This window comes from Lotus japonicus, chromosome 2 (genome assembly GCF_012489685.1).
Source record: "Lotus japonicus ecotype B-129 chromosome 2, LjGifu_v1.2".
NCBI classification, from domain to species: Eukaryota; Viridiplantae; Streptophyta; class Magnoliopsida; order Fabales; family Fabaceae; genus Lotus; species Lotus japonicus.
This window is the reverse complement of record NC_080042.1, coordinates 18,590,653-18,604,449: the sequence shown is the minus strand read 5'-3', so window position 1 is coordinate 18,604,449 and position 13,797 is coordinate 18,590,653. Positions and strand designations below refer to the sequence as shown.

Here is a 13,797-nt window from a genome sequence, read left to right as displayed (position 1 = left end):
GGAAAGAATGAAATGTGTTATGTAGTTTCTTGATGAAGTTAATTATTGTTGTTATTATTTTCTTGTGTGCGTGGATGTTAAGGCTTGATGGAGCTTTTAGAAGATTGGTGACATGGGTTAAAATTTATAGAAATATATCATCATGTGTGTGTGTGGGTGAAATTTTTCTGCATATGCCATCATCAATATAATTTTGTTGTATTTTGCTGTTTAGGCGTTCTTCTGTTGAATTAAGCTGAATTTGAAGATGAGCGGTTATAGTCTTCAGCGGAATGCTTTGGAAGCCTGTGAAGAGATGATAGCCTCTATTAACCTTGCTAATCAGAAAGAGCCTAACGTTTTCCCTAAGTCACGCCGAGTTGAGGCTTTATCTAACATGTCTATGAGGAACTTCAAGATGCATTTCAGGTAATTTTTATACTTAATTCCTTTACCTTAAAGTTTTGATCACTTAAATTTGTTTTTGAAGCCATTGAGGTTCTGACATGTTCTGTGTTTCAATTTTGTTCACAGTCAACAAGGCGAGTCTTCTGATTCAAAAGCTGAGGCAGAGCTATTACAAATTATGTTAAATAAGGTAAGTTATTTTACAAATTATCTAGTTTATATTTGAACCTAGGAGGATAAATAGATGTCGGTTAGGATAATCTTTGTATACTAGTAATGTATGAAGGAAACATTGTATATTACGTATGCGAAATGCAAGAACATTTCATACATGCAATTTCATCATTTTTATTATTTTCAAACCATCGAAAACATCCGCCATTTATACTGTCGTGCTTTTCATTTTCATAAGAAATAACTTATCTAACGTATGATTTTTTTAAATATGTTGTGTGTTATATTATGGAAATGGAATACAATAACATTTGATATGTGTGCTTTCATCATTTTTATTATTGTCTAAATGGTTTGAAACAACCGCCATGTATATTTTCGCGCCTTTCGTTTTCCTAAGAAATAGCATACGTCATATATGAATTTTTAAATATGTTGGATGCTATATATGAAAGCGACAAGAACATTTGATATACGTGATTTCATCATTTTTATTATTATCTAAATTGTCTGAAGCCGCCGCCATTTATGCTGTCGTGCGTTTTTTTTCCCGTAGGAATAGCATAGCTCATGTATGGAATTTTTAAATGTCTTGCATGCTATATTATGAGTGAAACCCAAGAACATTTGATATGTTTGATTTCATCATTTTTATTATTGTCTAAACTGTCTGAAACTGCCACCATTTATTTTGTCTTGAGTTTCATTTTCATAAAAAATAAAATGACCCATGTATGAATTTTGTAAATATGTTGCATGTATTTGATTGTGTCGAATTATTTTGATTTATTATAAATGTTGTTTTTGCATATATTTTTGGGGTATTATTGAGTAATGTGTATGGTAAATGACATATATTGAGATTTTTTATCAATGGATGTTCTATGGCTTCTTACTTAGATTTATTGATTGATATCTTGATTTTAACAGGAGCTTCATGCGGAAGAGTTTGCTAATCAAGTAGCCTTATCTCCTCCATATTTTTGTGGGTCTCCTCCGATCCGGACTGCTAATCCCATTGTCCAGGATGCTCGATTTGGAGATGAGAAAAACACCCCTATATCAGCAATTTTATCACCAACAGGTTTATCATCTCCATCTTTGGCATCTGTCAATAGAGGATGTGTTAGGGTGAGTCTTGGACCTAAACCAGCGGCGGTTAGAGTAGAAGGATTTGATTGTCCCAACAAAGATCGCGAGAATTCAGGGGTCTCGGCTGTTGCTTAAACTCCATTCATATAAGTGTAGATAGAAGGAGTTGGGTGTAAGCATTATAAATATGACTTGACTTAATTTGAATGAATATCTAAGTAGTTTAAAGGAAGATGTTGGAAACTCAAATCTTGTGTTCTTGAGACGGTTTATGTGTAAAACACATGTTATTTTGTTATATAAGATGTTGTATTGAGTATCTTCTTAAATATTTTACGTTATCACCATGAGAATGATCCGCATAGAGTTGTTGATTTGGTTACATCCATGTAAATATACTTAGCTAAATGTCAATGATATTTAATGAATTTAATTGGTATTTCTAATTAGATATGTCATTCATCTACCCTTTTAGTGTGTTTGGATATACTAGTTGAAAAAATGAAAATGCACTTTCATTCTAGGTAGTATGTCTTTATTGGTAAAAGAACTGTAAATTTTAATGACAGCTACAACTCTTGGAAATGTTAATGCTGTTAAAAAAATGTATCATGAACTCTCTAACATTATTATTTGTAGGTAGTATCTCTTTCTTTTATGTTAGTGAAAATTTATTCACACAAAGTTTGAATTATGTTACTCAAATAGATGCAACATAAGGTGTAATTAAATAATTGAAAGAAGCAAAGGTTACAACTGATACTAATAAGTTAGTGCGGGAAAGAAACCTTAAACATTATTATTATGGCCCAGTACAGTTAACAAATGAACATTCTTATCATTTTTTAGCTCATTTTATTCTACCAATTAGGACTTTTCTATTGTAGCACGATCTGTAATTTTCTTTGTTTTATAGTGTTGTCAATTTCTTCTTATACGCATGTTAGGCGACACTCCCTTCCTCCTTATGTACTATCTATTTCCATTTCACTACGAATATTCATTCTATGATTCTTGTTTCTTGAAGATCTGTTTCTTCTTTATAGTTGTTGTGGTTTACATAGCAGTTACTAACATGTAAGAGAGTACGCATCCCTTAATGAGTCTTTTGAGCACATATAAGTCTGGGCTGGACTGTGATCACCTTAATAGGAGAGCATGTCCCATAGTCTGACCAAGTGGGAAGATATGCAACCCTTTAAGTTTGAAGTTGAGAATCAAACAGACTTATGTGTTGATATTCCACAAGTGCACATTTCTATCGCAATAATAAAAGTATCGTCTCACTGAGATTGCGTTATTAACTACTTGTTTCTTTTACTATTATAATTACGAAAATAGAAAAATATTTGTGAATGAGAGGCAAAACAATAATTAAATCTAAAATAAACAAATGAAAAATAAATCATATTTGTTCACCTTGTTCTATGAACATCTTCTTCAAGCCCTCTTGATTATTAAGACTTTGGGATATGTTTTTTTTTCCATTGTCGCTTATTGTCCCCACAGCTGTTACTCACGGCTAAGATGTCAGTTCATGACATACCTTTAGGATAAATTTAAAGTGTACTTTATTGAAAAGAGGAAAAATCGACTAACAATAAAGAAAGAAAATAAAGAAAAGGTGACTATCTTGAAATCAAAATGAACTGACAACAAAGGTACTTAGACAAGTGAATATTCTCTCACGAAATGAGAATAATGATGTTTCAAATACCATAGACAACCATGTAACTCAATATTCTCAAATAAGTGAGAAGAATGGAAGATGTAAATCATACATCATACATGATAATCTCATGGGGGAGAGAAGTTCATCGACACTTGTAATCAACAACGAGGAAGCAAGGGAGAAACAAAAACTCTAATTCAAAAATAAAAAAATAGAGATAATTTGAGTCTTTGGGGAAGAGTAAAAGTGGACCACACATCTTGACAATTGGGAGCGTTGAAAAATTTGAGGATGTATGCAATTAAAAAGGGTTGAGCACACTTGAATATGAGTAGTGGCAGTTGATACCAACGTATCATTCATATACATTATGAAGGTTGAAGAACTAATCTCTTACACAAAATACTGGCGGTTATATCTAAATGGCACATTCAAACCGCCATTTTTCACACTTCATTTTTAGCGTCAAGAAATCTCATAACTTGTCAAATTAATTTTAGGATTCCATGATAATTATTGTCTATTCTATACAATTGAAAACAACTTCTCAAAGTCTTGCCATAGATAAGGATGGCAACGGGTGGGGAGTTCTTTCTCTCTTCACATCCCCGTCCTCATCCCCCATCCCTACGACAAAGTTTTATTAAAATTAGTTTTTTTTGCTTTTTTATAATGAGCTATGTTTAGGGCCTATTATAATTTTATATTTATTTATAATCTATTTAATATTTTATTAAATATATTATTGTATTTTCATTTAAACCAACATGCCTCTCTTCATTGCCATGGGATATCACAACACAGCTCTAAAATCATTCTTTCTATCGTTCGTTCCATCCTTCAATTCTGAAATCATTCTAATATTTATTAATAATATGACATCAAATAAGTTATAAAAAATTTCATTCCTGTGTAGTAAGAACTTTCATGTATATATGTATGCTATCATGTCATAATTAAGTATGTGGACCTTGGTGTATAATGGCTGAACTGCATCAGAAGTAGAAGTGGACTAAAAAGGAAACCTTAATTAGTGTCGTGCAGAATAAATGTGTTGTTACATTGTTGTCTGCATTTTGTCAAAAACAACCTGATGTCGAAGCAGATGCCTTGACATCTGATTTCGTGAAGCTAGGACATCAGTCCTTTGCTTGGAACGTGATGTGGGCCCTTGAAGATTTTATAAAGATATGTTTTTATAGTTACTTGAGGATCAAGTAGCTGTTCCAAAAGGGTTTTATTTGTGGGTTGTTATTTGTTGAAACAATCTTTGTTAAAAGATTTATTTCTATCTTTACTTTTGAAAATCAAAACAATATCTTGGAGATTCAGTTTTGATTTGTTTTGTTGTTGCAATCTGTTACTTCAACCCAAGCAAACCCTAATGCCTTTGCTGCTGCTGCTGAAGTATATAAAAAGGGATGTAGACCTAAAGCTTGAAGATCACCGAAGCTAATAGAGAGAGATCAAGTGTTTTAGGGTTGTTCATTGTTCTTTGTCCTTGTTTCTTGTGAACAAACTTTGCTCCCTGTAACACCCCGATTTCCGGGTGCCACTTTAGTAACCAAAAATAAACTCTACGCGGAAAACAGGTAATTTTTTTTCGTTTGATTTCTTTTAAATAAAGCAATAGAAAATAAAGACATTGCCCAACCACTAAACTAACCAATAAACAAATATATACACATGTACAGCCTCAGCTGCACTCCCACGTCACACGCACTCGCAGTGACTCCAAAGTAGTGTGCCCGTAGGCAAATAAATACAGACTCAGAAGTGTAAGTAAGAAAGTTTATAATTACAACCCACTAGGAGAAAGTCGGCCTCAAAATGGCCTGAGCAAAGACCCCTATGGTCCGACTGACTCACTGTGAACCCTCAGTAAGAGAACCACACAAAAGCCATGCGTCGGGAACTTACCCTGTCCCAAAAGCAAAACGAATCAGAGCTCTACAAAATATGACGCTTGCCTAAACCTACCCTTCCAGTACCGCTCAAGCTCCTCCTCCTCATCCTCGTCGCTCGGCGAGTAACTGTCAACTTCGGTGTCGGAGTCAGTGTCCAAGTCCACAGCGATCTGAAGTCGGCAAGTTGAAGCTCAGCTCCATGCGTCGTAGAACTCCCTCCGTCAGACGTCCACGTTCGTCAGTACGGTCCTCCAACTCAAACTTGATCCCCCTCGAGGGAGAGATCATCGAAACCCAAACCACCGTCGACATCTGGCAGCAGGCCGACCGCCCAAACACAAACATGAAACCAAAGCCAAGGTGCTAGGGTCAACTCACGGAATAGAGTAGATATACAACCAACATGTGATAAGGGGATATATATATATGTCATTATATATATATGAATAATCCTAGCATGTTATTGGCTCAAACAATGCTTCAATAAATCAAACAGCACACAATTCTAGTCAGAATGAATGTATGCGTGAAATGCAATCAATATGATCCGGATTGTGACGCGTTCCCGTTCGCCACAAGTGAAGCATTCCCGTTCTTCACTATGGATGAACCATTCCCGTTATTCACCGTATGATGAACCATTCCCGTTATTCATCATTAATGCAGTGGTGAACCATTCCCGTTATTCACCATGAGATGCATAGGTGAACCATTCCCGTTATTCACCCGATTGATGCAATATGGTTAGCCAAGCATCGAATCGTCCTCACCACACAAGTGTTTAGCTCAAACCCAATCTCAAAACAACCCAAGAGTTAGTGTCGGTCAATACAACACAACTCGGAGTTAGTGTCGGTCAATACAACACAACTCCAATAACAAAACCCAAAATCAAAGCCAGAGTCAGTGTCGGTCAATACAACACGACTCGGAGTTAGTGTCGGTCAATACAACACAACCCCAACACCCAAAACCCAGAGTTAGTGTCGGTCAATACAACACAACTCGAACAACAAAAGTACACAAGGGTTTAGTGTCGGTCAATACAACACAACCCCAACAACAAGAGTACTTAAACATACTCGGTGACTTTCAATCATCACCGTAGCTCACCTCAGTGGCTTTCCCCAATTCCAAAACCCACAACAAAAGTCGACTTTTCCCCGTCTTTTGTAAATGTTTTCCCCTTCAGTTTTCCTATGCTTAAACGTTAATAAAAATTGTTTCAATTCGAATTAGTCAAGTTATGAGTTTATTTCTCAAAGTCTAAGTTTCCCAAGTCTTTATTTTTCGAAAGTCTAATCATTCTAAGTTTTTCAAAAACCCACCAAAAGAAGTTTCCCGGGGAAAGTCTAAGTATACAAACAAATGGCTAAGTCTCAAAACTCAAGTTTGAACTTGCCTAGGGTTGTTCATCCAACCCGAAATACCAAAGATCACCAGATCAATGAATCCCCACTCCGAAGTCGCGTCAAAACGCAAAATTCAATAACATCTCAACATCATCAGTTATAGGAAACATCATAACATCAGTTCATCAACATAATCAACATCTAAGTAAAGCATAAGTCGAATTCATCGACGCCTATCATGCAGTCATAGCTAATAGTAAGTTGCCCTAACCTCGAGTTGTTCCTGTCTCGTGATCAAAGGTTCCTTCACTCAAATGCTCTGAAGATCCCAAAGTTCCGTCAACTGAACCTCGGAGAAAAACAAAGCAGAATCCAAACAAAATCGATTAGCTCGATCACAATACAACACATTAACGATAGACAAAGCATTAAAGCTTCAGAATACAACAATCGGATACGAAAAGACAAGTTTTCGAAAACGAAAAACTCTCCCCCCCCCCTTGAAATAGCTCTCGGCCATTAGGCTCTTTTTCTTCGATCAAATCTGTTTACAAGGTATTTTTAGGGTAAAACTAAGGCAAAGAAACTGTCGGAACAATTTTCAGACGATCGGATCAAAATACGGCTGTTCAGGGGCGTTTTGGTCCAAAATAAAAGCTCAAAACCTCAAAGTTATCAGTTCGGAAAACAAATTTGACAGCAATGATCCTAACGACATACGTGACAACAAATCCTAAAGGCACGAAGTCAGATTACGACTTTCCGACAATAAAGTTTCGAAATGTGCGCAAAAAGGGTTTTGAATCAGTTTTTCAGATCTTGGACAACTCGATCCAAATCGGCGAATACCGACGAAGGTTCTAGGCTCTTGAGCACGTAGAGAACATACCCCAACAGAGAAATCAGGAAAAACGGACAGTTTTACAAAAAGCTCGAAACTTTGAGCACAAAAACGACTATAGAAAAGCAGTAGAAACGATGATCAGAGGTAAGAATCAAGCTAGTTACCTCGATACCTTGAAGTAGGAACGAACTGCGCGAAGATCGGTCGAGTTTCGGCGAAAATCTCTTCTCCCTCTCCTCTCCACAACTCACGGCCCCAATAGTGAAGAAAATGAAGATATTTTGCTTTTTCGACTATTTATAGGCAGGTGAAATCGCGGGAAAATGAAAATTTCGCGATTCCGATTTTTGCAGCACGTTAACCGATGAATTCTAAGAGAGATTCTGGCGTCAGATTTCCAGAACTCAAAACAAATCTCTGACATTTGGGAAAAACGATATCTAAAATCCCAAAAGCGGTGTAAGTTAATCTGTCCCGAAAAACTACTTTTTGCTGTGATGGTCAGACGACAAAACTTCGTTCTGAAGAAAGATTGGAAACGTCGAAACAAATCTGGCAACGCGGACGGAAACTTCGTTAGAAGTCCCGAATAGAAAAAGTCTTCATCCAGCGCTTAAATCTAGGGTTTCGAAGCAAAGAAATTAGCGTCGTCGAACATCCGAAAAGTGAATACTATCGTGCGTACAGTCCAGGGTTCCGAAATGAAACGCTGGTCGAAGGAAAAATAAAGAGAACCTTTAAATTTTCCAAAGATTAGAAATCTCACTTAATACGTTGCTCTAAAGCGAAATTAGCCTATTCTGGACACTCTCGCCATAAGGCAGGTGTGCAGACGACTCGCACTAACTCCCAACACGACTACACAACATTCCTCAAGCAATTCCCGAACTTTCTTCTTCATTAATCTTTCTCAAACATTAAACTCCTGTCACGCTTACACTGAGTCTACGCGTGAGTCGGAAATTAACTTGTTCTGTAAATTCAGGTCTTACACTTCCTGATTCTATAAAGCAAAGTTGTGTTCTGTGTTCTTTGATTCTTCAAACTCTGATTGTTGATTGTTTGTTACCAATCACTGTGGCAGTGATTGAGGGAAAGTGAGAGGGGCTCTCATACTTAGGTTAGGATACTAAGTAGAAATACACTGGGTAGATTAGGAAGTGAACTATGAACTGTGGTGTTCATGAGTGTCTGTAATTCCTGAATCTTGAGATAGTGGATTTCCTTTCTTTGGGTGAAAACCCTCCAGACGTAGGTGAAAGTTTTTCACTGAACTGGGTTAATAATTACTGTGTCCTGTTTACTTCTGTTTTTTAAAGTTTATGTTGTTACTGTTAGTCAGTTGTCGAACCGGTTGTCCTAGCATCGCGTTCGACATCTGTCCTGTGCGAGAACCGTAATTACAATTGGTATCAGAGCAGGCACCCTATTCTGTTGGGTGAGCTCCAGGGAATATATTCTGTTCTCAAGGACAACATTATGGACGGAAGAAGATCAATCTATATGCCACCAATTTTGGATGGTACCAATTATGACTACTGGAAGGCTCGAATGATGGTGTTTCTCAAATCTATGGACAGTATAACATGGAAGGCAATAGTCAAGGGGTGGAAACATCCTGTGATAGCATCCACAACTGAATTGACGAAGCTCTTGGAAACTCCAAAGCCTTGAATGCTATTTTTAATGGAGTTGACAAAAATATGTTCAGGTTAATCAACACATGTACTGTGGCTAAAGAAGCATGGGAGATTCTCAAGACTGCCCATGAAGGAACATCAAGAGTTCATATGTCAAAGCTTCAGCTTCTCACAACTCTGTTTGAAATTATGAAGATGAATGAGGATGAATCCATATATGAGTTTTACATGCGTATAAGGGAACTAGCCAACTCTTCTTTTGCCCTAGGGGAACCCATGTCTGAAGAAAAGTTAGCAAGAAAGATTCTCAGGTCTCTCCCCAAGAGGTTTGATATGAAGGTAACTACCATTGAAGAATCTCAAGACATCAGTAACATCAAGGTTGATGAACTCATTGGTTCCTTGCAAACCTTTGAGATGTCTCTTAATGGTAGATCTGAGAAGAAGGCGAAGAGTATAACTTTTGTGTCCAACACTGAAGAAGATGAAGATCAGAGGGAGAAGGATACTGATGCAAGTATTGCAGAAGCAATATCATTACTTAACAAAGCGTTGAAGAGTTTGTGCAGAACGTCAAATACAAATGTCCTGGACAATGTGTCGGACAATGTGAAGAATACTGAATTTCAACTCAAAGGCAAACATGAGAATGATACAACCAAAGCTATTCATGTAAAGACTCTCATTGGGAAGTGTTATTCCGATGCTGACTCAAGTGATGGTGATGAGGAAGAACTAGTTGAAACCAACAAATTGTTGCTGGCTAAGTGGGAGGAATCATGTATGTATGGTGAGAAAATGAGAAAAGAAGTCAAGGATTTGGTTGCTGAGAAGAAGCAACTTCAGAGTAATAACTCCAGCTTGCAAGAAGAAGTAAAGATCATCAGCAAATTGCGTGAGGAGAATGAGAAGCTTCAGAGCACTAATGCTAGTTTGCAAGAAGTAAAGAACGTCAATAATCTACTTGCGGAAAAGAAGCAACTTCTAATCATCAATGGTAGCTTACAAAAGGAAGTTACTCTTTTGAACTCAAAGCTTGAAGGTATGACAAAGTCTATTCGTATGATGAATAATAGAACCAATGTGTTAGAGGAGATTCTGGAAGTTGGGAAAACAGTTGGAGATATGGAAGGGATAGGCTTCAGCTACATGAATGCAAATAAGTCCGCTTCATCTGAAAAGCAAACTAAGCAACCAATGCCAGACCCAATGTTGCATCATTCTGTACGACATGTGTACCCTCAGTTCAGAAAATCCAAGAAATCTACTTGGAGATGTCATCACTGTGGCAAACTTGGTCATATAAGGCCCTATTATTACAAGCTATATGGATATCCTCATTCTCATGATCAACCAAGGACTAATCCATAAGTAGCTCCAGCAAGGAAAGAGTGGAAACCAAGAAGGCTTGAAGAGAAGGAGAAGAAATATATTGTGAAGGTTCCTAGGCATTTTCTCAGGACCAACAAGGATGTTGCTGTTGTACTGGATAAGAAGGAAGGAAAGAAGGAAAGTCTGTGTACCAAGACAAGATCTCTGAAATGGAATAAAGTTCATGTTAGTGATTCAAAGACGAATATTGAACCAGATGTGAAGGACATTATGCCTTCTGCTAGGAAAAAGGTAAGTGACAAGAGAGTTCATGTGAATGTTTCCTCTGCTCCTATAGACAATGTGTTATTCCATCCTGAAGCAAATGTTCACAAGTGGAAATGTGTTTGTCAGGGAAGGATTGTTGTGAGAGAGTGTGTAGTCAAGATGTAAGACCTGAATTTTCAGAACAAGCTAGTTTCCGACTCACGCGTAGGATCAGTGTAAGCGTGACAGGAGTTTGATATTTGAGAAAGATTAATGAAGAAGAAAGTTCAGGAATTGCGTGAGGAATGTTGCGTAGTTGTTTTCGGAGTTAGTGCGAGTCGTCTGCACACTTGCCTTATGGCGAGCGTGTCCAGAATAGGCTATTTCGCTCTTAAAGCAACGTTTTGAGTGAGATTTCGAACTCTCGGAAAATTTAAAGATTCTCTTTATTTTTCCATCGACCAGCGTTTCATTTCGGAACTCTGGACTGTACGCACGATAGGTTTCACTTTTCGGATGTCCGCCGACGCTAATTTCTTTGCTTCGAAACCCTATTTTCGAGCAATGGATGAAGACTTTTTCTATTCGGGACTTCTAACGAAGATTCCGTCCGCGTTGCCAGATTTTTTTCGACGTTTCCAATCTTTCTTCAGTAGGAAGTTTTGTCGTTTGAGCATCACAGCAAAAAGTAGTTTTTCGGGGCAGATTAACCGACACCGCTTTTGAGTTTTTCGATATCGTTTTTCCCAAATCCTAGATATTTGTTTTGAGTTCTGGAATTCTGACGCCAGAATCTCTCTTAGAATTTCTCGGTGATCGTGCTGCAAAAATCGGAATCGCGAAATTTTCATTTTCCCGCGATTTCACCCGCCTATAAATAGGCGAAAAAGCAAAAATCTCCTCATTTGCAACCATTGAGGCCGCGAGTTCTAGGGGGAGAAGAGGAGGAGAGATTTTCGCGAAACCTTGACCAATCTTCGTGCAGTTCGTCCCTACTTCTAGGTATCAAGGTAACTATCATGAATACTACCTCTGATTGTTGTTTCTGTTGCGTTTCTGAAGCCGTTTCTGTGCTCTAAGTTTTGAGCTTTTTCTAAAATTGTCCGATTTCTCTGATTTCTCGCTTGGGTTATGTTCCTTATGTTCCCCTGAGTCTAAAACCTATGTCAGTAAACTCTGATTGCGATTCAGTTGTCCAGGATCTGAAAAATTGACTCAAAACTCTTTTTGTCTCACATTTCGAAACTTTATTGTCGTAAAGCTATAATCTGACTTCGTGCCTTTAGGATTTGTTGTCACGGATGTCATGAGGATCGTTGCTGTCAAATCTGTTTTCAGAACTGATAACTTTGAAGTTTTGAGCCTTTATTTTGGACCAAAATGCCCCTGCGTAGTCGTATTTCGACCCGATTGTCCGAAAATTGTTCTGACAGTTTCTTTGCCTTAGTTTTACCCTAAAACTACCTTGTAAACTGATTTGATCGAAGAAAAAGAGCCGAAGCCCTTTTCTCCTTATGGCCGTGGGTTTTTCCTAAGGGGGGGGAGTTTTTCGTTTTCGAAAACTTGTCCTTTCGTACCCGTATGTCGTATTCTGAAGCTTTGATGCTTTGTCTATCGTTTATGTATTGTTTTGCGATCGAACTAATCGATTTTGTTTGAATTCTGCTTTGTTTTTCTCCGAGGTTCAGTTGAAGGAACTTTGGAAAGTTCAGAGCACTTGAGTGAAGGAGCTTGTGATTTCGAAGCTGGAACAGCTCGAGGTTAGGGCAACTTACTATATATTAGCTAAGAATGCATGATAGGCGTCGATCAATTCGACTTATGCTTTACTTTGATGTTGATTATGTTGATGAACTGATGTTGTGATGTTGTGCTTTGTTGGATTGTGCGTTTTGACGCGACTTCGGAGTGGAGATTCATTGATCTGGTGATCTTTGATGTTTCGGGTTGGATGAGCAACCCTAGGCAAGTTCAAACGAGGGGTTTGAGACTTAGCCACTTGCTGGTATTTGTTGGAATTCTTAGACTTTCCCCGAGAAACTTCTTTTGGGTGGTTGGTTTTCGGAAAACCTAGAATGAATAGAATTTTATAAACTAGAGACTTTGGGAGACTTAGACTTTGAGAAATAAACTCATAACCTGACTAATTCAATTCGAAACGTTTTTACTAAATGAATAGTTATAGGAGAACTAAAGGGGAAAACATTTACGAAAGACGGGGAAAAGTCGACCTTTGTTGTGGGTTGGGAGAGTTATCGGAATTGGGGAAAGCCACTAAGGTGAGCTATGGTGATGATTGAAGTCATCGAGTACTCTAGTACTCTTGGGGAGTGTTGTGGAGCCGTGTTGTAGTGACCGACACCTAGTGCTCTTGTTGTTTGGGCTGTGTTGTATTGACCGACACTAGACCCTTGTGTACTCTGTGGATGGAGTTGTGTTGTATTGACCGACACTTACTCCGAGTTGTGTTGTATTGACCGACACTAACTCATGGGTTTGTTGAGATTGGGTTGTGAGCTAAACACTTTCGTGGTAAGGACGATTCGTTGTTTGGCTAACCACGTTGCATTCAATCGGGTGAATAACGGGAATGGTTCACCTGTGCATATCATGGTGAATAACGGGAATGGTTCACCTTGCATTAATGATGAATAACGGGAATGGTTCATCATTCGGTGAATAACGGGAATGGTTCACCAAGGATGAATAACGGGAATGGTTCATCCAGGATGGATTTCATCCAGGATGGATAACGGGAATGGTCCATCCATAGTGAAAATGCTTCACTTGTGGCGAACGGGAACGCGTCACAAATCCGGATACATATTGTGCATTTCACGCATACATTCATGCTGACTGAGATTGTGTGCTGTTTGTTTATTGAAGCAATGTTAGAGCCATAACATGCTAGGATTGTTTATATGTATATATATCAACATATATCTATACCCCATATCACATGTTGAGTGTATATCTACTTATTGCTGTGAGTTGACCCTAGCGCCTTGGCTTTGTTTGTATGTTTGTGTTTGGGCGGTCGGCCTGCTGCCAGATGTCGATGGCCGACTGGTGTTCGATGGTCTCTCCCTCGGGGGGGATCAGATATGAGCTTGTGGATCGGGATGCCCCCACCGCTTGGGTGATCGATGTT

The 13,797-nt window shown here is 38.2% G+C and overlaps 1 protein-coding gene across 1 annotated transcript; it reads left to right on the top strand.

Annotated features, from left to right (window-relative positions):
- The first annotated feature begins 247 nt into the window (after positions 1-247).
- LOC130735281 (uncharacterized) lies at positions 248-1,788 on the top strand. Its single transcript, XM_057587346.1, has 3 exons — positions 248-408; positions 514-577; positions 1,492-1,788. Exons 1-3 carry the CDS (start codon positions 248-250, stop codon positions 1,786-1,788), a joined length of 522 nt encoding a protein of 173 aa, XP_057443329.1.
- The last annotated feature ends 12,009 nt before the right edge of the window (positions 1,789-13,797 follow it).

Bases quoted from the DNA above. Each gene is read 5' to 3' on its own strand.
- LOC130735281 (XM_057587346.1), top strand. From the start codon at position 248: ATGAGCGGTTATAGTCTTCAGCGGAATGCTTTGGAAGCCTGTGAAGAG. The intron at 409-513 runs GTAATTTTTATA...TTTTGTTCACAG, and splicing joins AACTTCAAGATGCATTTCAG to TCAACAAGGCGAGTCTTCTG. The intron at 578-1,491 runs GTAAGTTATTTT...TGATTTTAACAG, and splicing joins TACAAATTATGTTAAATAAG to GAGCTTCATGCGGAAGAGTT.